Consider the following 26,668-nt stretch of genomic DNA (forward strand, 5'->3'; position numbering starts at 1 on the left):
GAGCATTCCACACACCCACCACTCTCTGGGTGAAGAAGTTTCTCCTCATCTCTATCCTAAATGGCCTACCCCTTATTTTTAAGATGTGTCCTCTGGTTCGGGACTCACCCATCAGTGGAAACAGGTTTCCAGCCTCCAGAGTGTCCAATCCTTTAATAATCTTATACGTCTCAATCAGATCCCCTCTCAGTCTTCTAAACTCAAGAGTATACAAACTCAGTCGTCCAATCTTTCAACATAAGATAGTCCCGCCATTCCAGGAATTGACCTCGTGAACCTATGCTGCACTCCCTCAATAGCCAGAATGTCTTTCCTCAAATTTGGAGACCAGAACTGCACACAATATTCCAGGTGCAGTCTCACCAGGGCCCTGTATAGCTGCAGAAGAACCTCTTTGCTTCTATACTCAATCCCTCTTGTTATGAAGGCCAGCATGCTATTAGCTTTCTTCATACCTGCTGTACCTGCATGCTTGCCTTCATTGACTGGTGTTCAAGAACACCCAGATCTCTTTGTACTGCCCCTTTACCTAACTTGACTCCATTTTGGTGGTAATCTGCCTTCCTGTTCTTGCCACCAAAGTGGATAACCATACATTTATCCACATTAAACTGCATCTGCCATGCATGTGTCCACTCACCTAACTTGTCCAGGTCACCCTGTAATCTCCGAAAATCCTCCTTACATTTCACCCTGTCACCCAGCTTTGTATCATCAGCAAATTTGCTAATTTTTTCTATTAATACCATCTTCTATATCATCAATATATATTATAAAAAGCTGCAGTCCCAGCACTGACCCTGCGGTACCCCACTGGTCACCGCCTGCCATTCCGAAAGGAAGCCGTTTATCACTACTCTTTTGTTTTCTGTCAGCCAAGCAATTTTCAATCCATGTCAGTACTTTGCCCCCAATACCATGCGCCCTAATTTTGCTCACTAACCTCCTATGTGGGACTTTATCAAAGGCTTTCTGAAACTCCAGGTATACTACATCCACTGGATTTCCCTTGTCTGCGCTGCTCAAGAGTTATCCAATGGTTTGTGGGACTTTTCCCTGAACCTTACTATATAGAAATAGCAGCGTTCTCAACAACAGATTTCTCATGGAGCCTGCGTTTTGCTCTCTTACTTACTCTCCAACCGCATATAAGGCATTCGATATGGTCCCCATGGGAGACTGATTAGCAAGGTTAGATCTCATGGAATACAGGGAGAACTAGCTATTTGGATACAGAACTGGCTCAAAGGTAGAAGACAGAGGGTGGTGGTGGAGGGTTGTTTTTCAGACTGGAGGCCTGTGACCAATGGAGTGCCACAAGGATCGGTGCTGGGCCCTCTACTTTTTGTCATTTACATAAATGACTTGGATGTGAACATAAGAGGTACAGTTAGTAAGTTTGCAGATGACACCAAAATTGGAGGTGTAGTGGACAGCGAAGAAGGTTGCCTCAGATTATAACAGGATCTGGACCAGATGGGCCAATGGGCTGAGAAGTGGCAAATGGTGTTTAATTCAGATAAATGCGAGGTGTGCATTTTGGGAAAGCAAATCTTAGCAGGACTTATACACTTAATGTTAAGGTCCTAGGGAGTGTTGCTGAACAAGGAGACCTTGGAGTGCAGGTTCATAGCTCCTTGAAAGTGGAGTTTCAGGTAGATAGGATAGTGAAGAAGGCATTTGGTATGCTTTCCTTTATTGGTCAGAGTATTGAGTACAGGAGTTGGGAGATCATGTTGCGGCTGTACAGGACATTGGTTAGGCCACTGTTGGAATATTGCATGTAATTCTGGTTTCCTTCCTATCAAAAAGATGTTTTGAAACTTGAAAAGGTTCAGAAAAGATTTACAAGGATGTTGCAAGGGTTGGAGGATTTGAGCTATAGGGAGAGGCTGAACAGGCTGGGGCTGTTTTCCCTGGAGCGTCAGAAGCTGAGGAGTGACCTTATAGTGGTTTACAAAATTATGCGGGGCATGGATAGGATAAATAGACAAAGTCTTTTCCCTGGGGTTGGGGAGTCCAGAACTAGAGGGCCTAGGTTTAGGTTGAGAGGGGAAAGATAGAAAAGAGACCTAAGGGGCAACATTTTCACACAGAGGGTGGTACGTGTATGGAATGATCTGCCAGAGGATGTGGTGGAGGCTGGTAACATCCTCTGCAACATTTAAGAGGCATTTGGATGGGTATATGAATAGGAAGAGTTTGGAGGGATATGCGCTGGATGCTGGCAGGTGGGACTAGATTGGGTTGGGATAACTGGTCGGCATGGACAGGTTGGACCGAAGGGTCTGTTTCCATGCTGTACATCTCTATGACTCTATGTAACTCTTCGTTTATTGGGTCCCTTGAAGTGTTCTGAGTAACTCATTGAAAACCTTGCAATAAACCTGATCTTGTTCCTTGGCAGGACTGAATTTTAAATAGTGGAACTCAAATGCAGTAAGTGCTCATGTCTGTCTGTTCCTTCAATGTTCACAACCTGCTCGGGTTCACTGGGAATAACAGGGCTCTTATGCCAGGACACCCAGGTTTACCTGCCACCTGCTCCAGAGATGTGTCTCTGATCAGGTGGAAAATATTTAGACGAGAAAAGAGGATTTCATCATACTCTCTCTCTCTCTCTCTCTCTCTCTGCAGCTACTATCTAACCTTTTTCATTATTATTATTCATTCACAGGATGATGTCACCTCTTGCTTAACCAGCATTTATTGTCCAGGGGGCAGTTAAGAGTCAGCCAGATTACTGTTGCAGAGAATTTCCTCGATGTTTTTTGTTGTACATATAAACATCTTTACTGTGGCAGTAAAAATAATCAAATGCGTTTGGATATGAACTGAAGTACTTTTTTTTCAAGACCTGCTTTGATTTATTCCTCTTGCAGGGGCAATGATGTGCTGCCCGGAACCTTTCTCCAGGGGCTGAGCGGCTGCGCTGGGAGGGAATGGTTTCGGTCGGCCGTTCCCACTTGCCGGGGGACAGCGTTAGCGGCGGGACACTGCGCTGGTTTCCGGCTTCCGCTTGTCTCTCCCACTCTAACAATGGTGGTAACGGTGTGAGCGGCCTGACCCGGCCCGGCCTGGCCCCGAGCGGATCGAACTCGACGTGAGCAGGTGAGGGCGCCCGGGGACGGAGCGGGGGAGGGTGTCTCGGGCGGGGGCTGGCAGGTCGGAGCTGCCGGGGGCCTTCTTCCAACCCCCCGGCCCTTCTGTCTCTTCCCTGTCCCCGGTGGTGCACACCCTGTGGAGGACGGCAGCTTGTGAACAGGCCGGTGGGGACCCGGCCTCGGGGAAAGGCCCAGGCTCCGCGGCCTAGTGCTGCAGCCGAGTCCCAGGCAGAAGGGGCAGGGGATTCCGCTGGGCCGGTCAGGGTTTAACCCTGATCTCTCATCATCTCCCCCAAACTCCGGGCCGCTCATTCTTCCCGCCGGTTTACAAAAAAAAAATCCCTTTTTCAAAAAAAAAATCAGCACCTTTTGAAATAGCCTCCTTCTCAGCGCAATTATTTTATATTAAATCATTAGGTGCGTCCGTGTTTTTAAAGCTTGATCACTCCCAGGTTTGTGTTTTTTTTTGGGGGGGGTCACTTTCTCTTTTGTCTTGATGAAATAATTTGGAGCTAATTTAGTATTTTCTTCAGTGTCACTGCCTGGCCGTTAAAACTGGGAGGGAGTGGTGGAGGGAAGAATGAGTTTTTGTTTTAGCTGGCAGGGTTCGCCAGTAGGTTCAGTATCGTGTCTTAGTGCGAATTTATTTTTGTTCCCTCCTTTTGCCCCATTCTCTATCTCCCTGGTAATAGTCACCAGTTGAGCTACAGTTGAAATCTGGCGCATCACGATCTTTGTGATTGCGTAAGTGGCTTTATGTGGGTCAATAGTGTGATATAGCGGAAGATAAAAATGCACTGGTACTTTGAAACCAATAGATGCTTTTGGACGATGTGTTGAAGCTTCCTTCCTTATCAGGTTGGTGTACGTTTTGACTTAATGTTAATGGAGATTAGACTTCCGTGAAACAGAGGCCTTCGTTACGCTTGGTGCGAAGTTTACTGATATTATGAAATGCATTGCAATATAATTAATTGAGAATCTGTTTGTTTGCAAAAAGAAAACTTCAATGCACAGATTGAGCTATTTTTCCAAGCTTGAGAATACAGTGAACAGCTAAGATTGATATGTACAAGAAAAGTGGAGCAATTTGGGCATGTACTGTGGAGTAAGTCAAACTTCCTGATAGCCTTTGAATTTATGTTAAATGTCTTTTTAAGTTATCTCCCTTTTACACATACTCATTGTTACAGAGGTACCAAAGATTTTAGTCGATTTGTTGCCATTTCTTCCATCATAGTTTAGTGGCTATTAACATTAAGTTGGGTCATCAACAGAGGCAGCAGACTTGCACATAGGGTGATGAATATACAGTACTAAAAATTCTTTATTTAGAATAGGTGTAATATACCCAAGTATGTGCATATTGATATCCTTGCACTTGGTCAAAAATGCCTAGTGATCCTTATTGTTGTAAATGGTTATCTTTACAAATTTAACAAGCTGTTTTGTGTCTTTCAGTAGCCTGCAATAAAGGTGCACAATGTTACATGTTATTCATTGGTAGGATGTATTACAGGCTTTCTTGACAGGAAATTGTTCATCAAGTCTTTGATTTGTGAATTTTTCTCTGATCTCAGGGACCTCTTCTGATTATTCTGTAAATCAAGATAATCAAGTGCAGGTGTAAGGTTTTCATGCTAATTTGTCTGACTTGGAATTTTTAGCATTCTTGCCATTTCTGTTGAAATAGAATCACTGTCTATGCTATTGGGTAAGGGAGTCTTACAGGATACTGTGTCCTGACGTTTACTTTTAATATGAGACAGAATAAAATTGGGAAATGCAACACAAGAAAATTCAATAAATTGGTAGATTTTCTTCCCTTTTAAAAATGATTGAAAAATTCCATAATTGGTGAACTGCAAAAGAAAATAAAACACTTTATTGCAGATGTCGCAGTTATGAAACAAAAACAAAAGGTTTTGGTGAAACTCAGCAGGTCTGACTCAATCCAGACTCAAAACGTTAACTCTGCTTTCTTCCCACAGATGCTACCAGACTTGCTAGGCTTCACCAGAAACTTCTGGCTCTGAACTAGAAAAGAATTTGGCAGCTAGGGCAATCCAATACTTCGGTCATAGAGCTATCCAGCATGGAAACAGACGTTTTGGTCCAACGAGTCCATGCAAGCCAGATACTCTAATTTGATTTAGTCCCATTAACCAGCATTTGGCCCATTTCCCTCTGAACGCTTTCTATTCATATACCCATCCAGATACCTTTTAAATGTTGTAATTGTACCAGCTTCTACCACTTCCTCTGGCAGCTCATGCCAGACACGCACCACCCTCTGTGTGATAAAGTTACCCCTTAAGTCCCTTTTTAAATCTTTCTCCTCTCATCTTAAGCTATACCCTCTAGTTTTAGACTTGCCTACCTTGGGTAAAACACTTTGGCTATTCACCCTATCTCTGCCCCCATGATCTTATAAACTTTCATAAGGTCATCCGTCAGCCTCCAATGCTCCAGGAAAATTAGCCTATTCAGCCTCTCCCTATAGCTGAAACCCTCTAACCCTGGTAACACCCTCATACATCTTTTCTGAACCTTTTCAAGCTTTACAGCATCCATCCTATACCAGGGAGACCAGAAATGCATGCAGTACAGAGGAACCTCTATTATCCAGCATTCAATTATCCGAATTTCAGATTATCTGACAAGATTGCAAGGTCCTGATGCTTGGCTAACATATGTTATCTGGCATTTGATTAACCAGATGAAACCCTGCCAGTGTCCTTTGGGTAATCGAGTTTCCTCTGTAATCTAAAAATGGCCTCACCAATGTCCTGTACAACTGCAACATGACCTCCCAACTCCTATACGCAATGCACTGACCAGTAAAGGTAAGCATACCAAACACTGTCTTCACTATCTTGTCTACCTGAAACTCCACTTTCAAGGAACTCTGAGCTTGCACTCCAAGGTCTCTTTGTTCAGCAACACACCCCAGGATCTTAGCATTAAGTGTTGAGGTCTTGCCCTGATTTGCCTTTCCAAAATGCAAACTTCACATTTATCTAAAATAAACTCCATCTGCCCCTCTTCGGCCCATCTGATCAAGGTCACTTGTACTCTAAAGTAACTTACTTGGCTATCCACTACACTTCAATTTTGGTGCTGATTTATTTCTGAGGGGTTGGCAACATTTGATTTTGTCCTTTCGTGAGATGGTGAAAACATAAGGATACTTGAACCTCCTTTCTTGATGGTTATGTGTTGTCTGTGTTCAACAGCTCATGCAACAAGATGCTGAAAGAGTGTATCTCTTAAAAATAGCTGCTTAGTCCTATGAGTGTGCACTTGCTATTATTCTATGTAATTTTTTTTGAGATACCTAAAGATAGTAGCTGTTTTCCCTATGGTATATCAAGTTTTGCATCAAGGCAGATTTTGTCACCTGTGGGCCCGAATTAGCAGAATTTGTTAACCAGTTTCAGCAGGGCATTTCATCCAAGTACGTTGACATTAGGCAGAAGGAATTTGGAAATTGGAAGACACATTCCCAAGGATGTTTTGGTATCAGAAGTGACTGGAGCCAGAAGATCAGCAAGATGCCCAAAGCTGTCCTTTTAGAATTCTTGCAAGTGTGATATGGTTGTCACAACTTGGAGTCAGAGGGAAATGGCAACTTTACTGGTGAGCTAACATATCATGAAGACACAGTGGCTACCACAACTTGGCAACAGGCACCAACACAAAATGATAACTTACTGACACATCTGATAACCACTTCATATGTGGCACTTGGGACAGAATCTGCCTCTTTCAGGTTGGCCTCTGCTGCTGTTGACAAAAATATACTGTATAAGGCTACCTCACTCCAGCGCTGAATTACTGCATGTCCGTTGTCTTGCGTAGATGGAAGGATGCCGATGGCTACAAAATTGCATTATCCTAATCAGTTTGCAACATTGTACAGAAAGATGAAGTACAAGTGGAGAAGGGTACAGCAAGTCAGTAGAGAATGATGAAATCAGTCCAAAGTAAGAATGAGAGATGCGCAATACGTGGTTGGCTTCCCTTGTGTTGTTTAATTTTGTCGTTGTCCTTGTGAGTCAGGTTCATCTAAGATGCACTGTAGAAAGTCACAAAATTTCTTAGCCCCTTCCAAGCCCACGACTGCCACCATCTAGAAGGACAACGTCATCGGATAATGAGAACCCCACCGCCTGCGTGCTCCTCTCCAACCTACTCTGCTCTGTTTTAGAGCATGGACAAACAATATCTTGTGCTAATTTGGACTGGATGCCTGATTACACTTCTTAAATACTGCTATTTCACCCAACACTGAAATCTTTGGATCTAGTTCTCCAGTTGAAATTTGTCATTGTCAAGAATGGAAACTTCCTGGTTACAGTGTTGGTCATGCTGACTTTGCTTGTGTGATCATATCCTTTATCATTTAACTACATAGAAATATGTTTTAAAAATTGCAGAGTAACCCATTTGGCTCCTTGAGCTTGCTCCATCACTCCATGACCATAACTGTTCATTCAACTCTGAACCTTGTTCCCACTTTCTTCCTGTGTCCTTTAGCCCTGAGAGCTATGTTGCACGACTCATACAATGTTTAGACTCAGCTACCTTCTGTAACAGAGAATTGTACAGGCTCATTATTGTCTGGGTAAAGAAATTTCTCCTCATCACAGTCTTAAATGGCCTACCCAACATCCCTAACCTGGGACCTCTGGACTTGGGAATATGCTTGCTGCATTTATCCTGCCAAGACCTGTTAGAGTTTTATAGATTTGAGATCCCCATATTTTTCTAAACTTCAGTGAATGTAGTCCTAACCATTCCAATCTTTCTCCATGTCAGTCCTGCCAAGCTAGGAAGAAGTCTTGTAAATCTTCGTTGCAGATAATTCTTCCTCCACAGGGAGACCAACAATGCACACAATGCTCCAGCTATAGTTTCACCAAGGTCTTGTACAAATGTAGCAAGGCATCATTGCTTCTGTGCTCGAATCCTCACTATGAAGGCCACCATGCTATTTGCTGCTTTTACTATCTGCTGGACTTCCATGTTTACTTTCAGTGACGTGTATAAGAACACCCATTGCACTCCCCACCCCCGCCCTTCCCTGTTTGCTTTCCTGTTTTTACTTCCAAGGTTGATATCATGTTTAATCACAATGTACTTCATCTGTCATGCATTTACCCATCTAGATACATTAAGAACAAAAGGGTAACTAGGGAGAGAATAGGGCCCCTTAAAGATTAGCAGGGCGGCCTTTGTGTGGAGCCGCAGGAGATGGGGGAGATACTAAACGAGTATTTTGCATCAGTATTTACTGTGGAAAAGGACACGGAAGGTATAGAATGTAGGGAAATAGGTGGTGACACCTTGGAAAATGGCAATATTACAGAGGAGGAAGTGCTGGATGTCTTGAAATGCATAAAAGTGGATAAATCCCCAGGACTTGATCAGGTGTATCCTAGAACTCTTTGGGAAGCTAGGGAAGTGATTGCTGGGCCTCTGGCTGAGATATTTGTAGCATTGATAGTCATAGGTGAGGTGCCAGAAGACTGGAGGTTGGCTAATGTGGTGCCACTGTTTAAGAAAGGTGGTAAGGACAAGCCAGGGAACTATAGACCAGTAAGCCTGAAGTCGGTGCTGGGCACGTTGTTGGAGGGAAGACTGAGGGACAGGATGTATGTGTATTTGGAAAGGCAAGGACTGATTAGGGATAGTCAACATGGTTTTGTGTGTGGGAAATCATGTCTCACAAACTTGATTGAGTTTTTTTGAAGAAGTAACAAAGAGGATTGATGAGGGCAGAGCAGTGGACGTGACCTATATGGACTTCAGTAAGGCGTTCGACAAAGTTCCCCATGGAAGACTGATTAGCAAGGTTAGATCTCATGGAATACAGGAAGAATTAGCTATTTGGATACAGAACTGGCTCAAAGGTAGAAGACAGAGGGTGGTGGTGGAGGGTTGTTTTTCAGACTGGAGGCCTGTGACCAGTGGAGTGCTACAAGGATTAGTGCTGTGTCTACTACTTTCTGTCATTTATAAAAATGATTTTGATGTAAGCATAAGAGGTATAGTTAGTAAGTTTGCAGATGACATCAAAATTGGAGGTGTAGTAGACAGTGAAGAAAGTTACCTCAGATTACAACAGGATCTTGATCAGTGGGCTAAGAAGTGGCAGGTGGGGTTTAATTTAGATAAACTGTGAGGTGCTGCATTTTGGGAAAGCAAATCTTAGCAGGACATAATGGTCAGGTCCTCAGGAGTGTTGCTGAACAAGGAGACCTTGGAGTGCAGGTTCATAGCTCCTTGAAAGTGGAGTTGCAGGTAGATAGGATTGTGAAGAAGGCGTTTGGTATGCTTTTCTTTATTGGTCAGAGTATTGAGTACAGGAGTTGGGAGGTCATGTTGTGGCTGTACAGGACATTGGTAAGGCAACTGTTGGAATATTGCATGCAATTTTGGTTTCCTTCCTATCGGAAGGATGTTGTGAAACTTGAAAGGGTCCAGAAAAGATTTACAAGGATGTTGCCAGGATTTGAGAATTTGAGCTATAAGGAGAGGTTGAATAGGCTCAGGCTGTTTTCTCTGGAGCGTCTGAAGCTGCGGGGTGACCTTTATAGAAGTTTATAAAATTGAGGGGCATGGATAGGATAAATAGATAAAGTCTTTTCCCTGGGGTGGGGGTGGGGGAATGCAGAACTAGAGGGCATAGGTTTATGGTGAGAGGGGAAAGATGCCTGTATGGAATGAGCTGCCAGAGGAAGTAATTGAAGCTAGTACAGTTGCAACATTTAAAAGGTGTCTGGATGGGTATATGAATGGGATGGGTGTGCAGGGATATGGGCCGGGTGCTGGCAGATGGAACTAGATTGGGTTGGGATATCTGGTCGGCATGAGCAAGTTGGACCGAAGGGTCTGTTTCCATGCTGTGAATCTGTGACTCAATTCATCCAAATCATGTTTTCGCATCTTTGCATTGTCCTTGCAGTTCAGCTGCCCAGCCAGCTTGATGTCATGTGCAAATGTGGAGATATTACCTTTAGTTCCCTCATCTAAATTATTAATATTGTGAATAGCTGGTTTCCATGCATTAATCCCTGTAGTACCCACTATTCAGGGTTTACCATTTCGAAAAAAATGCTTTGTTTCCTGTCTGCCAACCAGTTTCCTATCTATATCCGTACATTAGCTCCATTTCCCTGCACTTTGATTTTATGTGCTTATCCCTTGTGTGGAACCTTATCAAAAGCTTTTGGAAAGTCCAAGTAAAGCACGTGCACTGGCTTCTCCTTATCAATTCCTCTGGTTACATCCTCAGAAAATTTTCAGTAGCTTTGTCAAGAAGGATTGCCCTTTCATAAATACGTAATGACTTTGTCCAATCCAGTCACTGTTTTCCAAGTGCTATGCTATTAAATCTTTGATAATGGATACTAATATGTTCCCCACTACAAGTGTCAGACTAACCCATCTATAATTCCCTGTTTTGTCTCCACTTCCTTTTTAAGTTGTGGGTTTACATTAGTTATTCTCCAATCCATAGAAACTGTTCGAGTATATAGAATCTTGGAAGGTAAATACCAAATGCCCACTGTTCCTAGGGCCATTTCCTCAAGAACTCTAGGATATGGATTATTGGTCCCTGGGGATATATCAACCTTTAATCTCATCAATTTTCCCAGCATTATTTCTCTAATAATATTTATGTCCATTTGTTCACGTGTCTTACTGGGTCCTTGCCACCAGGATTATTTGTGTCGTCCTTTGTGATGACCGAACCAAAGTATGTATTTAATTGGTCTGTATCTTTGTTCTTCATTATAAATTGCCTGCTTTTGATTGGAAAGGACCTGCATTTGTTTTCTCCAATCTTCTCTTCATTTGTGTTTGCAATCAGTTTGTTTCTGTTCAGCATGACTTTATTCCCTTTGTCTTTTATTGAAATTTAAACTGCTCTGAATCTGCTTTTATTAGCTAATTTGTATGTCCCTTCCTTTGATCTAATATTATCAATAATTTCATTAGTTAGCCATGATCAGGCCACTTTCCTGTTTTTGTTTTGTGCCATGGAAGAACTGTTTCTTGGCTGAAATCTTTGGTCTCTACAGGCATCCTGGTATTTGTACAAAGTGTAGTTTTGTGAATGCCCACCATGAAATTAGGTTCAGATTGCCCAAAACATATTTTACTTAACAAAGTTATACTCACTGGAGCCTTCCATTGTATTCTAATTGGCTAATTTATTGTTAACGTAAGTCTGGAAGGTGAAAGGGCTTTGGGTTGGATATCCTATTCTTTTGATGCATTGATATATTTCTTTGGAAATGTTTTGTATTCTGTTCACAGCTTGCTTTCCAAACTTTTTTGTGTCAACAGTAAATTTGCCTATGATACAAATTGTTTCTTTGTCCAAGTTACTAATAGTTTGTAACTAGCTGAAGCACCAGCACCGAACCTGACTCAGTCTTACTGAGAGAGAAAAGCATAATTTTGATAATTTTCTCCTTTCTGAAAACAAAATGGAAAAAAATGCAAGTGCCAGTAACCCCCTTATATTGCACCCTAATTACCATTCTTCAGATTTTTGAATCTAGATGGTGAGAGTCACCATCTGGCTCAGTCCTTATACACATCAATGTACTTATTGGCTGGATGTCATTCGGACTCTAACTTGAGCTTTTTAAGTAAAAAGAAAGAGCTACAAATAATGGAGTTGGAAAGAAAGGTCAAATCATATTTAAAATGGTAACTTTGTTTTTCTCTCCACAGATGCTTCAAGACCTATGTTTCTCCAGCTCTGTTTTTAATTTAGTCACTTTTTAAAAATGTTTATCAGCTTCAGTATACTGAGACACACCTCCATAACTGCTAGTCCCACAGAGGTATCAGGTACTTTGTAACCTCCAGAAAGCCAACCCAAGTTGATAAATTTTTACTTATTTTTCCTGTTACTCTATCAAACTGTTTGTGAAATGGGAAGGGACAGGGCAGATTTCACAATGCAAGAGTATGACGGACACATTCCCCCCAACTTCTCAAACAGACCACAAGATTGGCACATGCACAGATATCGTAGTGAGAGTGGGAAATTGAAGCATTTGATTTAAGAAAGTGAATTTGGGGAGAAACAGTATCTGAATAGTGATTGCAGCTCATCTAAGCACAGGTTCTCTTGCTCTCATTGCTCCTCCAGCCATGCAACTTAATAATTGAAGGAGCAGCAACGGTGTGAGAGAGGAAACCTGATTGGAGTTCAAGGAAAGATTATCATGAATGTCAATTCCAAACTAAATAAAACCCGAAAGAACTGCAGATACTGGAAATCAGAAACAAAAACATAGGTTTGCTGGAAAGGCTCAGCAGGTCTGGCAGCATCTGGAGAGAAATCAGAGTTCATGTTTTTGGTCCAGTGACCCCTCCTCAGTACTCATATCTACCCCATTTTAATTTCTCGTAAATCATGTGTTGGTGAGTGAAGAGGCGATCTTAGTTTATTTTAATTAAGGAATTGCATTTGGGTGATGGTGAACAGTGATTTTTATAAATAACAGGCCCAGGTGTAGCTGACCATATCAGCAATGGTGATAATCTGGAACCGTTTCTACAATTAGGTTTGTAGAATCAAAGTACCTTAAGATCAGACTTGCTTCTTTTAATGGCATGATCTCTTTACTGATAATTACAGCTCATTTTGGTGTGTTTTCTGAACTCTGCAACATATCTCTTTCTGAAATCATGATCATCATCACATTCTGTCCCCACCCTTAGAAGGAGCCCTCAATGGAATGAAGCTCAGTAGTTTTCTTTTGCTCAGGAAGAGCCTTTAATAATTTATTTTGATTCTAGGTTAGGTGAGAACCAAAGTCGTTGATGTAGAAGTTTTTTTTAAAGATGACAAGGAAGGAAAAGAGAATAACTTTCAGGAAGTGTTTATAAGTGCAGAGATGTTGGCTCTCATTTAGAATGGGGGAACAACATTGAGCACTAACCTGGGTGGATTGTGGCAGTAGTAGATTATGGATGAATCCAATAGCTAGAGGAAATTGTGGTGAGATTTGGTGACAAAGACAATGCATTTTAAAATCAACACAAGATAAAGGTAAATAATGGATTCAGAAAGGAATGGTGTGTTAAATGAAGGAGGATACAGTTTTCATGAATTAAATTGTAAAAGAGGACACTCGACAGGGTAATGCATTTATGATGTTGCTTTAGATGCCTCATTGGTTCCAAAGTGTAAGGAAAGCTGCAGGAGTATGAGCTAGGTGTTTGGAAGTGGAGAATGATATTTTGTTAACTATTATAATTGTTAAGAGAGTCAAAATATGTGGTGCTGGTAAAGCACAGTCGGTCAGGCAGCATCAGAGGAGCAGGAGAGTCTACGTTTCAAGCATAAACTGCTCCTCATCCCTGACGAAGAGCTTATTCTCAAAACATTAACTCTCCTGCTCCTCAGATGCTGCCTGACCTGCTGTGCTTTTCCAGCACCACACCTTTTGACTCTGATCTCCAGCATCTGCAGTCCTCACTTTCTCCTAATTGTTAAGATAGCTCAGGCTCAAGTTGTATCGCTGTATTCAGTTCAAGCAGGTGGGTGGGGCGATTTTGAACAGGAACTGGAGAAACAAGTCCTGACATGATTGAAATGGGGTGTCAGTGATCCTGTTGACATGAATATTTCAAAATGTGGTATTGACTGTGCGTTTCATGGCTCAGTGCTTATAGATGATGACGCTAAAGTGTAGCTCAGTGTTGAAAGTGGAAACCAAAGCTAAAGCCCAGTTATGTTGCAATGGCCATAAATGCACAGATGAAGTCATTTGAGTAGGTGTGACTATAAGAATAGCGAAGAATGGCTTTAGAACATGTTTTACAAAAGTGGAATGTTGGGTATAAAGGGATAATCAGTGGGGAATGTATTGCAAACATAGAAATGATTACCAATGAGAGCAATGTTCCCTTCTCAGTTTCTGTTTCTTGTGACTGTTTTCAAATATTTCTGTGTGGCAACCTCCCAACAATTTGTACACCTCAATGACCAAATTGATACATTTATACATTTCCAGGAATCCTCTTCTCCTAACTACCAAGCCAGTGTTTCCTGTAAGGAGGAAAAGCTGCCTTAAGTTAATAAATATAAATTTTGTCCTTGCATAGTGTAACTTATAAATATTTGCACCCAGAACCATTTAACTCCAATGCTGATGATTGAGTAATGGGGTTACCTTTGTTCAGTATCTGCTTGGCAAGATGGGTATACCAGAAATTGTTATTGAATGGTCTGCAGTAGTTTGGAGCTCTAAATTGTAAATGTTGTCAGTGTCCCATTCTCTCCTGGCAAACCAAAATGAAAGTACAAGGGCAATTACGAATTTGATTAAATTATCTATTGGAAAGTGCAGAAATTAGACAGATTTGGGGAGTTTCTAAGTTGGTAATTTCAACCTTTTTTGAGGATGCAACTTTCGAATCTGCTAGTTAAGGTTACCTGTCCCAGTTACTTATGTGATTTAAGATTTTGCTGCATTTGTACAATTGTGCTTGAATCTGTGTTGTATGAACTGGAAATGCTGAAAAGACACAGTTTAGTCAGGATCTATGAAATCCCAGAGAATGGTCAAATGTAGAAGAAAGGAGTGGAGAGTCAACTGGCAAACAATTTGTCAGTTTTACATTGTCTGCAGAATGACTTTGTTTTACTTTCTTTTCCTATTTTATTTCACCCTTGTTGCTGTGGTTGTTTTCAGTGTCTCTGTATTATGATCTTTTTGTCTTTGTTTAACTGATCTTTTAACCTTACTTTAAACAATTAACAGATTATTCAGATTATTCTTGAGGTTCTGGTATCGAGGAGAAAGTGATGACTGCAGATGCTGGAGATTAGAGTTGAGAGTGTGGTGCTGGAAAAGCACAGCAGGTCAGGCAGCATCCGAGGTGCAGGAGAATCAATGGTTCGAACATAAACCCCAATTCCTAAGGGGGGAGGGTTTATACTCGAAACATCGATTCTCCTGCTCCTCGGATGCAGCCTGGCCTGCTGTGCTTTTCCAGTACCACACACTCGACTCTAATTCTAGTATCTGGTGATTTTCACTTTTTGGTAAAATGGTTTTATCAATGTGCTTGTCTTTGATTTTGTTAAAGTGTTCATGTCCAAAACAATCATCAGACAATTGTTCATTCTTGATGCAAACTAATCTGCAGTGTATTTGTAACATCTGTGGTTTTGCTTTATAATGATTTGTTATTTTGCTTTGTATTTAAGTGCCAGTTCTGTATCTTTGGTATTGCAACCCCTGTAGAGACTGATATTTGGTTAAAATATGACCTCCGTCAAGTCAGTCAATAAAAAGATAATAAGATTTAAGGCCTTGTGCAGGGAAGGTCATCTGCCTCAAACTTGATTGAATTGCTTGAGGTGGTGAAAAAGATAATGGTCTTAAGGAAGGCCTTTGACAAGGTACTGTTAGGTTCTTTTCCCAAGGTTTCACACATGAGATGCAATTTGCATACACCAACCTCTGCAAAGAGTTAAAGTTTATTAAAGCTTGTACGAGCTAGGTGACCCCTTTGCAGCCATGCAAGGTTGAGTCAGCGAGGTCCTGAGCAAAGAAAAAACATCCCCTTTATACAGGTCAGTTGGCCTTGCCTGCAGATGCTCTGGCCACTCCCCACAGTCACATGCCACTAAAGACAATCACCAGTTACTCACAGTCACATGTTACCCCCGGTATAGTGGCAGGATGAGATCATCCTTGGAGTTAATGCTAATGCCCTAATCCTGGGGAATCGTTATGCAGATGATTTCTTGGCTTAAGTGATTCCTCAAGACAATACAAGCGCGACATACCTTTGGCCAGAAAGCATTCCTGGATGGAAGAGATTGATTTAGAGTTTAACTTGACAATAGCAAATGACTGTCTAGTTGAAGTGTAAATTACAATGAATAGTCATCCACGTTCATTCATGATTGTAGCAAGTTTTGAGAAGATTTGTAGCTCAGGTTGAGGTTTTGGATGTAGGATTGCGTGCTGAGCTTGAAGGTTCATTTCCAGATGTTTCGTTATTTTACTAAGTAATATCTTTAGTGGGCCTCAGGCGAAGCACTGCTGAAAATTCCTGCTTTCTATTTAATGTTTGGGTTTCTTTGGGTTGGTGATGTCACTTCCTGTTCCTTTTTCTCAGGGAGTGGTAGATGGGGTCTAACTCGATGTGTTGGTAGAGTTCCGGTTGGAACACCATGTTTCTAGGAATTCTTGTGCGTGTCTTTGTTTGGCCTGTCCTAGGATGGATGCATTGTCCCAGTCAAAGTGGTGTCCTTCCTCATCCGTATGTAAGTGATGGGGTCATGTCATTGGAAATGACTGCCAGACTATTCGGACCACTTGGCATCATGGTAACCCACAACCCACCAACAAACTAAAACAACATCTGAACTTGAAAGACCCTGTACAGACGACAAGCAAAACTAATGTCATTTACAAAATTCCGTGGAAGGACTGTAACAAACAAGCAGAAAACTGGTCACTAGGATACATTAACACCAACTAGTCGCAAAAAGACATGACTCTCTCTCATTAGTATCCTCACATACGGATGAGGAAGGACACCACTTCGACTGGGACAACGCATCCATCCTAGGACAAGCTAAGCAAAGACATGCATGAGAATTCCTAGAAACATGGCGTTCCAACCGGAACTCTATCAACAAACACATCGAGTTAGACCCCAGGTACCACCCTCTGAGAAAAGGAGCAGGAAGTGACTTCACCAACCCAAACATACAAATAGAAAACAGGAATTCTTAGCAGTGCTTTGCCTGAGGCCCACTGAAGATGTTACTAGTAGGGTAACGAAACAGCTGGAAATGAACCTTCAAGCTCAGTGCGCAAACCTACATCCAAAATTCATGATTGTCCCCACCCAAAGATAGTGTAGTTTAACCCTTTAATGTTACATTGTCCAGAGAGGTTCCCATTTTAATCTTTTAACATTACAGTACCTCATAGCAGGCAGATACAAAAATGATATTGCATAGTAATAGACAGAGAACCAGCACAAGTCAGGCAGCATCCGAGGAGCAGGTGAATCAATGTTTCGGGCAAGAGCCCTTCATCAGTATGCATGGGCTCTTACCCAAAACGTCTGTTCTCCTCCTCGGATGCTGCCTGACTTGCTGTGCTTTTTCAGCACCACTCGCTCTGCTCTGCTCTGCTCTTCAGCATCTGCAGTCCTCCCTTTCTCTGAGGGAATAGAGAGATCTGACAGCATGAGATAAAAGGATTTTAGTTTAGAAAGGCATTATGTGTCAGTGCGGTCTTGGTGGGCCAAAAGGCCTGTTCCTGTGCTGTTCTATCCTTTGTTCTATCTCTGGATTTCCTAGTGCTACACATCAGGGTGAGAAGGCAAATCCTTCACAGTAATCTCAGCTAGTACGGGAATTGAACCCACGTTATCATACTTTGCATTGCAAGCCAGTCTTCCAGCCTAACTGTGCTGAGGGGTGTTGGTCTAAAACTAACTTTAAGAGGTTGTGAACATCAGGAAGAAATATCAGAGGAAAAACATGCCCAATGAACTAGGAGAGACAAATTACACTAGTTCAGAACTAGGAGGGGTCAGGCCAATTACGATCCAAGTGTATTTGTGCAAGTGCAGTTAGTGTAGCAAATAAAATTGCTAGGAAATAGGCGTATGTCACCGCATTGGTCTGTATTAGAATGGGACAAGAGACCTGATTTCAATCAAACAGTCCATTGAAAATGTAACGTTCCTCGATGTCAAGGCATTGGGAAGACTAGGTTAGGTAAAGAGAAAGTTGCATTGTACTGTGGCAGGGTGAGCAAGTCCTGGCAAAATATTTAAGGGATGCATCAATGTTTGAAGGACCTGTAATGGAGCACAGTAAATATTGGCAAGGACAGAATTGTGGGCTAAAAAACATTAGGGGAATACCACTACCAGATGACCTGTCATGGATCAGATAATAAAGGGAGGGAGGGGTCAGGCAGAAAAGTGGCTTTAAGTCTACAATCTGATCTGCCCTGAGCTTATTGAATGGCATAGCAGGCTTGAGATGCTGATTGGCCTCCTCCATATTTTGTTTCTTGTTTTTGACGTCTTTTGCTTTAATGATGCCAGAGAAAGCTTTGTCAAAGCAGAGAGATTGGACAAGATAACGTTGTTTACTTTGGAGCAGTGAAGGTGAGGGGAGGTCGTTAGAAAGGCATTATGTGTCAGTGCGGTCTTGGTGGGCCAAAAGGCCTGTTCCTGTGCTGTTCTATCCTTTGTTCTATCTCTGGATTTCCTAGTGCTACACATCAGGGTGAGAAGGCAAATCCTTCACAGTAATCTCAGCTAGTACGGGAATTGAACCCACGTTATCATACTTTGCATTGCAAGCCAGTCTTCCAGCCTAACTGAAAAGCTTAAATGGAGTAAATAGGGAGTAGTTCTATCCACTGTAAGAAAGGCCCTCAGCAAGAGGATGTGGGTTTAAGCTGATTTACAAAAGAAACAGTGTACCTGAGGAAACAGAGGTGATGATAAATTAATGGCTTTTTCACTGATTCCAAACCTCATAATGCCTTTTCAAAATCAAAATTCTTGACTATTTTAAAAACCTTTTAAGTTGACTCCAATGGACATAATCTCAATTTTTGAGAGCACTCGTCAACTGTAGTTGCTCGTCTGAGATACCTAAAACATAAATGTTTTGGTGGCGCTGTTGAGTGAGATGATTGACCAGGATCTTGCAGAATTCACTACTAGTTCTCACATGTTGCAAAGGTATCTTGAGCAAATGTAAGAAGAATTTGTTTTAACATCTTATCTCCAACATTGCAGCTCTTTTTCTATATTGATGTTGTAGATTATTGTTTTAAGTATCTGTGTTGAGCCTACACCCAGGACCTCTTGACTCGGGTGAAACCAGTATCAATTAAGCCAACTTGGTACTTGAAGGATGTACACACCTTGTGTTATTTCTCCAATTGGCTAATTAAAATGAAATAAATATAGTTGCAATTTTCAGTGGAGTACATTCAGGACATCTTGATCGTCTTGATTGTCTTGAGATCATGAACTTACTTCAGGTTTTTGCTTGTCTTATTGGAAAGGTTTGTTAAGGCCTGATGGTCTCTTCTCACCTTTTACCATCTGCTTATCAGTGGTGCGCAGTGTGTTCGAAGGTATATTGACAATTTCAAATTATAAACCAATAAAACTTGTTGTATCCTAAAAAAAAGTAGTATCTTGATTGAATAAGGTAACCTATGTATTGCTGTGATTGCGAAAGGCAGTTACCTGCTGGCTTGTTTTCACCAAGTGAAGATGCTAGTTGCACTGTTATTGACAATGTTTGCAGGAATTAAACAATTGGAAAGAAAATCTTGTAATTTAAGCTTCCATTATTTGTCAATTCCCTCCACAAAAATCATGCTCCAGATGTCACAGCTGACAGCAACTTCACTGTTGCAACTCAATAACTGTTTTCGGTGTCATTGGCACCAACTTCCTATTTTATTCTTGTAGACCAAGATATGGGCAGCCAGAAGATTTGGCTTATTCAACATACAGAACTTGTGGCATTTTTGATAAAACTGTTCTAACGTTGACTTTTATTGTGTTAGATATCTTAGTTCATAGGTCAAATTGCTAATAAACAGAACTCATCTTTTTGCAGCAGAGGAACTGTTAATCTTTGTTTGTGACTAGCCCCATTCATGTTATCAATGATCAAGCTGGTGTTTGAGGTGTGCCTGAGTTGTCTCAGTCTCAACAGAAAATATTTCTTCATGTCTATTATGAAATGTACTCAGTATACTGCAGCATTCTTTTTCACACCCAAAAGTGAACACAATTGCCAGCAGCATTTACCCATATTAATACACTGCATACAGCAAAATGACACATTCTAATGTGTCATTCTAATCTGGTTGCATTCTAATCTGGATACAAAAATTTTAATTGTGTAGTTATAGTTGACTAATGTCAAGAGTACTTAATATATAAATAAAATTTGTATTGACAGTTTTGATCACAGCTTCTGGCATTTTAATATCATAGAACCAGGAACAAGTGAGCCATTTGATCCTTTGAGTCTGCTCTGATGTTCAATATGATCATGACTGATCCTCTATCCCAAACCATTTTCCTGCTTTCTCCCAAATCCCTTGATGCTTTTAAGATCTAAAAATCTCTCTCTCCAATGGTTGGATTCCACAGCCTTTTAGGGTAGAGAATGCAACGCGATCGCTACCTACCACTGCATGCACGTCCACACATTTCAAAACCCTTCGCCCTGTAACTTGAGATTGTCACCCTGGTTCAAGACTGCCCCAACCAAGAAAACATCCTCCCAGCCTCTAGTGTGTCCAGCCCTATTAAAATTTTACATGTTTCGATCAGCTCTCCCTCATTCTTCTGACCCTTGCTGATTACAGACCCAGTCTCTGCTCATAGGTTAGTCCTTCCATCCTCTATATCAGCCAAGTGAATTTCTGCTGCATTCCTTTGTTTCTTCGGTGGGAAGACCAAGCCTGCACACACTATTCCAGGTGTAGTACTGCAGTAAGACATCACTACTTCTGAACTATTTACCTTTTCTAATTGCTTACTCCACCTGTCGGAATACTTTTATTTGACTGGTGTGCAAAGACACCCAGATAGATCACTCTATATGTCCATCCTTCCCAATATAGCATCATTGAAATAATACTCTGTTTTTTGACACATATATATAACTTGCCATTGTATTAAAGCTGCTACATGATTTGAGCAAGTGGGCAAATACATGGAAATCTCCTTGCATCCTCCTTTTGATCTCTCCATTGTGTTTGAGTAGAAAAGATTCATAGGATGAGTTCTAAGTTACAAGAAAATTTTGCATGAGCTTGGTTGTCTTTAGCCTTGGAGTATCTGGAAGGCAGTGTTGTAAATAGGAGTAAAAATGTTATTGCAGGATTAAAAATAGAGGTTAAATTGTTTAAACAGTGAGAGTAGGATTTGTGTACTAGCTAGTGAAAGGCAAATCCAGAGCTGATAATAGGCATTCTTCAAGAACACTTCAAACTATTAATGCTGAGACTGATTAATTGAATTGACCAGTATGCTCCCATGTAAATTCAATGTATTTTTGAATGTGGTAATCTACTCAATATACAGACACAGAGAAGCTCGCAACAAAATGCATCTTTGGACCTCTTACCTGGAGGAATTGTTCCCATTACTGCAAATTAAATCAAGTTTAGAAGATATGAAAACCAGTGCAAAGCTGTCATGTACTGTTGCTTACAGCAGTTAAGAATTTATCCAGTTACTCTGCATTTGTAGAGCCTATTTGAATGTAAATTTAGGCTAACTACTTTGACTTCAATTCTGAATTTTCCACACTCCTGAATTCCTAACCAAGTTTGCACTCGTTACTCAGTGTTTCATCTCCCAAGATCCTTAAGATATGAGACCTACAGAATTTACTACTTAATTCTTCACTGTAAGCAATTATTTCAGTAAATAATATTTGAAGAAGCTTGTCCTGACATAACTGAAGAATACATTATTTTCTGCTTCGTGTTCCAGAAAATGTAGAAATTGGCAAATCATATTGAGGTCTGTTGAGTCTAACTTGCATGCCAAGCAAGGTGATTAGAATTTTTGAGTGGAGCATGAGGATGTGCATCAATATTTTACATAAAAAGTGAAGTCAGGAGCAAACACTTAAGAGCACAAAGTGATTGGGAGCAAGACCAGTACTCCTTGGACAAGATGAGACGAGGAAAATTGATTTTGACAGAAATGTCCCTTTTCAAATAATCTGTTCTGTAAATATTGCCTAAAACCCAAAATAAATTATTTGGATACCCATTGCTTCAGAATTTCATATGCTCTAGAGAGTTCGTAAGATTGATCTTTTAAGTGTGGCTACGGTAGTCTAGACTGAATGTTATACATAGTGATGGATGAGATGGCTTTACACAAAAGTTTCAATTTCTGGATTCAGAGGTGTCTAACCACAAACATAAAGCTATGTGATATGTAAAATGAAAATAATCAATTTGTGCATTACAACTAATTTATGTAATATTTCAGACAGTCATTGTGTTTTCTTTTGATTTCAATCTGAAGTAACTAAGTTTTGGTTACAAGTCTGTACAGTGACAGATCAAGATAATGCTAGGCCATTCTTTTTGAAAGCAAACCCATTTTATCAGCTGTAAGACACTAGGGAGTCCTGATCAAAATTCTTTCAGGTAGAAGTTCATACGCAATTGCCTTTTATATGGATATCAATCAACAGTTTTGAATTACAAAATAAGTGAAGGGGGAGGTTTTGATCTTGATTGGTGCATTCCCTTCGATTGCTGATGGGAACACTTGGTCAGAACACAATAACCTTTTGCTCTTATCACTGAAATGTGAATGATCAGTTTTGGATGCATTGAAAATGGAAACATTGCTAACATTGCTGCTTTAGTGTACACTAAATCAGTGCATATTCATTCCCAGAGGACACAGTTTAAAAATAAGGGGTAGACCACTTAGAACAGAGTTGAGGAGAAACTTCTTCATCCAGAGAGTGCTGGGTGTATGGAATGCTCTGCCCCAGAAGGCTGTGGAGGCCAAGTCTCTGGATATTTTCAAGAAAGCGTTGGATAGCGCTCTTAAGGATAGTGGAATCAAGGGTCATGGGGCTAAGACAGGAACAGGATACAGATTGAGGATGATCAGCCATGATCATAATGAATGGTGGTGCTGGCTTGAAGGGCAGAATGGCCTACTCCTGCACCTATTGTCTATTGTCCAACACTGTTGGCCTGCAAAGTAGTGTGGAGTTCATATTTTGTAAAATCTTAAAATCCAGGCATTTTGAGGATTTCTTTTCGCGAAAGATGCAGTTAGTTTTCTAGTCTCAGATATATCATGATGTAGCAAACAGATCCAGAAAGATGTTCAGTACTGAATAGTTGGTGTAAATAGAATTCTGAGGGCGAAGATGGATTTGAAAGAAGGGGTCTTTGGCAAATGTTGAACTAAATTGCAAACACCAGCTACGACAGTTTCTTTTTGGGTGAAAAAAAAACCTTTTCTAGAAAATATTCTTTGCTTTGCTTTGAAAGGAGATTCCCTTGCTTTTGTTGCAGCTTGATAACCCACACTTTCCCCTTTTATGTTGGACAGTTGTGTGGCTAATAAGTGAAGTCCAGACTATGGGATACTATTTCCGATCTTTAAACATCATTGAGCTGCTTAGGTCTTTAACAATTTGTTGGCTTCTTGTTTTCCCCTTATACTAATTTGTTAGCCCGTGAAAGTACTGTGACATTAACTGAATTCTACTTAATTATTTCATGGGATAATTGAGAGCTTCTGGAATTTGCTACTCCAGAAAGTCGAGGATGAATATATCTAAGACTGACATTGGTTAGACTTTTGAGCACTAAGGGAATTGAGAATTGTGGTTAAGGTGGGCGAATGGGAGTTGATGTAGAACTTCAGCCATGATCTTATCAAATGGCCGAACATTCTCCGATATGACCTCCTATTTCTTATGTCCTTATAGTAGGATTTGAGTTGCTCCAGTACCATCACTACCTGTAATTGTCAAATGTATATTCCTGCACATTCTCCACCATGCCATGCATTCAGATATCTAGAACCCAAGGTATATATCCTTCCCTAAAGCTCTTCACCACCTCTTTGTGTATTGTGCACTTTCTTTCTCTCTCCCTCTCCCTCTCCCTCTCCCTCTCCCTCTCCCTCTCCCTCTCCCTCTCTCTCTCTCTCTCTCTCTCTCTCTCTCTCTCTCTCTCTCTCTCTCCCTCCCTCTCTCTCTCTCTCTCTCTCTCTCTCTCTCTCTCTCTCTCTCTTACTTTCACATTCTCTTGCTTTGCTATCTTTATAAATCCTTTCAATTGCCATGCACTGAATGGGCATTGGTGACTTTGTGTTTCTGTATTGGTCCAAGATTGGCGAGGGACTACAGTAGCTTACCATTGTTTTTGCAGATGGCTGGTCTGGAATCTCTTAATTACCAAAGCCATATCAGAAGATTTTACAAGTTGATAACCTGTTTGGCAACATTATTAACTCAGTTTTTGTGGTTATTAATGTAACTTGAACTTGGTGCTTATGATCCAGGAATACTGCCACTGCATGACAAGAATTTACCCGCAATATGGGATTTAAGTAACGTGATGTGAACGTAGAGTGTCTGTCTGTCTCAGGAAATGAGTGTACTACATTACTAAATCAAGGCTGGAGTAACAATGACATTGCGAGTACTTGGCTTTGTTTTTGTGTTTTATAGCATTACTAGGGAATTAAAGTGCTGACAGGAAAATGTGAAATTGATAGCTGGGATCAAGTATAATATTAAAACATATACATTACAATCCTGTTTTCACACCGTTCTCTCTAGGTAAAATCTGTTTTATCTCATTATGGAAAATGCTGCTAATGAAGATGGAGGAAATGATCAGGCTGATACTCAGTCTTCTAACGAAGATCAGCGCAGGCGTCAGTCAGACCGCCTGGATCGGGAGGAAGCCTTCTATCATTTTGTCAATAACCTGAGTGAAGAGGAGTACAGGCTGATGAGGGATAATAACCTGTTTGGTACACCAGGTGGGCAACCTTAACAAAAAATGAATATCCGTATTTTCTGAGAAAGCTTAATGAAGATATAAAAATATGTCACTGCCTCACTGGTTTTGTGCTGTACAGTGATATCTAGACAGGAAATGTAATTTTAGACTTCGTTTTTATTGAAACACTCAATGGAGTTTGAATTTCCTCTATTATTGAACTGTTATCTTATATTAAGGAGGTTTAGGTATAGGCTGGTACTCTTGTTACTATAGATAGAATCACTCAATCACTTTGTGAATGCTTTTGTTAATGGTCAATAGATGTTGAGAGTAGCTAGCTTTGTAGGTTTGCATGTGTTCCTCGCAAAATTGTAGGTTTTTATCAATAATAGATTCAATTTTGAATACTTTGAATAATCAAAAGTTCTGAGAATTTTCAATTGGAAGTAGACTTGTAGAATGCTTTAAAATTTCATAGTTTTGAAGGAGAGCTGGTACACTGCATTTTATTGTTTTCCCCCTGCCCCAAACCAAGTATTGACTGTGAATGTACAATACCATCATTTCCAAGCTGGCTTTCCATGCCATTGCTTGTGTCCGAGTGAACATTGCAAAGAAAATAGTAGAGGTTGGATAAAAAGGAGATATAACTGCTGGAGAGTGATTTTCCTTTTGTTCTGGAAAGTAGTGTTAATGGAAGGAAATGGCCTGGTGGTCTGATTGCTGGAATCCACAGACCCAGGTAATGTCCTGCGGTTCCAGATTCGAATCTTACCACGGCAAATAGTAGATTTTGAATTCAATAAATTCTGGAATTAGGAGTCACATGATGTCCATGAAACCATTATCAGTTGTCAGGAAATCACATCTGCTTCACTGATGTCTTTTAGGGAAGAAAACTGTCCTCCTTACCTAGTCTAGCCTATACGTGACTCCAGACCCAAAACAATGTGGCTGTCCTCTGATTTATTAGGAATAGGTAATAAATACCGGTGTAGCCAACAGTGCCCTCATTCTGTGAATGAATTTTTAAAGTATTTTTCTTTTATACATTTTGATGGCATCTACCCAACAATTGCATAACAAATCTGCAGAATTGGGAGACAATACTTTTACTAAAGATTGAGCATTTACTGTTCTATAACTTTGCTAATATGTTTCCATTTCTTTTCAAGTTTTTCTTTCATACAAAGGCTTTTACACTCAAAATTGAGTTGAGTGAGTTATTAGCTGCAATGGAACAAATTTTACTATTGTTGCAAATATTGTTTTGTCACAGACAAGAAATCGTAACAGTTAAGAGATCAAACTGATAACCATAAATTGTGTCGTCCTCTATCTACACCGCCAGCTGGCTCTAGCAAAGTTATCATTTAAGGCATGATGTTTAGAGTAGAGGTGCCCAACTTAGTTTGCAGATGACATGGTACTCCAGAGTGTTTCATACACCCTGACATCTGTTTTACTGATAGACTAATTTACAGCCCATTCATAAGATTTTCAATTATTAATTGCATGCCCTTACGTGAGAAGGGTAATAATCAGGAAAATAATGATTTTAAGTGCATGTTAATTGTTCTTTGCATTGTTTTTTTTCTGTCTTGTGTGTTGTTTGAAGCCAGAGCATACTATAGGTAAGAATGTGTGGAGGATTTCGCGAAGTGCTGCTCCTCCGATCAGATGGCCTTTCCCTTAATGTGCACTGTTGCAGGCTTACTGGTGAACCTATCAGGAGCAAAAATGGGAGAGAATCTGTCTGTGATTAGAGGAGCAGTGAGCAACCCAAAGTGTTGATCAATGCTGTTAAATCTGCTGTTAGGTCTGGGAATGGGTGACTCTTGAGGATTTTTAAGGAAGATGGGAAGGTGATGAACGTCATATGATGTGGAAAGAACAATGACCGTCTAATGGCAGAGGGATACTGTATATAGGACGGTGTATACCTGCTACAGGTATATCCTGTAGACAAAAAGCAGGACAACGCCTACCTAGCCA

The 26,668-nt window shown here is 40.7% G+C and overlaps 1 protein-coding gene across 2 annotated transcripts in view; it reads left to right on the plus strand.

Annotated features, from left to right (window-relative positions):
* Positions 1-2,977: 2,977 nt before the first annotated feature.
* The window catches only part of rlim (ring finger protein, LIM domain interacting), a 55,454-nt gene continuing 31,763 nt past the window's right edge, over positions 2,978-26,668 (plus strand). The window contains exons 1-2 of one of the 2 annotated variants that reach the window (XM_072595433.1): positions 2,978-3,111; positions 24,505-24,710. In XM_072595433.1, the coding sequence (XP_072451534.1) occupies positions 24,527-24,710 (184 nt within the window). In that variant the 5' untranslated portion in view covers positions 2,978-3,111; positions 24,505-24,526. Of the gene's footprint in view, positions 3,112-3,875; positions 3,963-24,504; positions 24,711-26,668 lie in introns of those variants that run through there. The other variant, XM_072595434.1, reaches the window with a different exon arrangement.

This window comes from Chiloscyllium punctatum, chromosome 25 (assembly GCF_047496795.1).
Source record: "Chiloscyllium punctatum isolate Juve2018m chromosome 25, sChiPun1.3, whole genome shotgun sequence".
NCBI classification, from domain to species: Eukaryota; Metazoa; Chordata; class Chondrichthyes; order Orectolobiformes; family Hemiscylliidae; genus Chiloscyllium; species Chiloscyllium punctatum.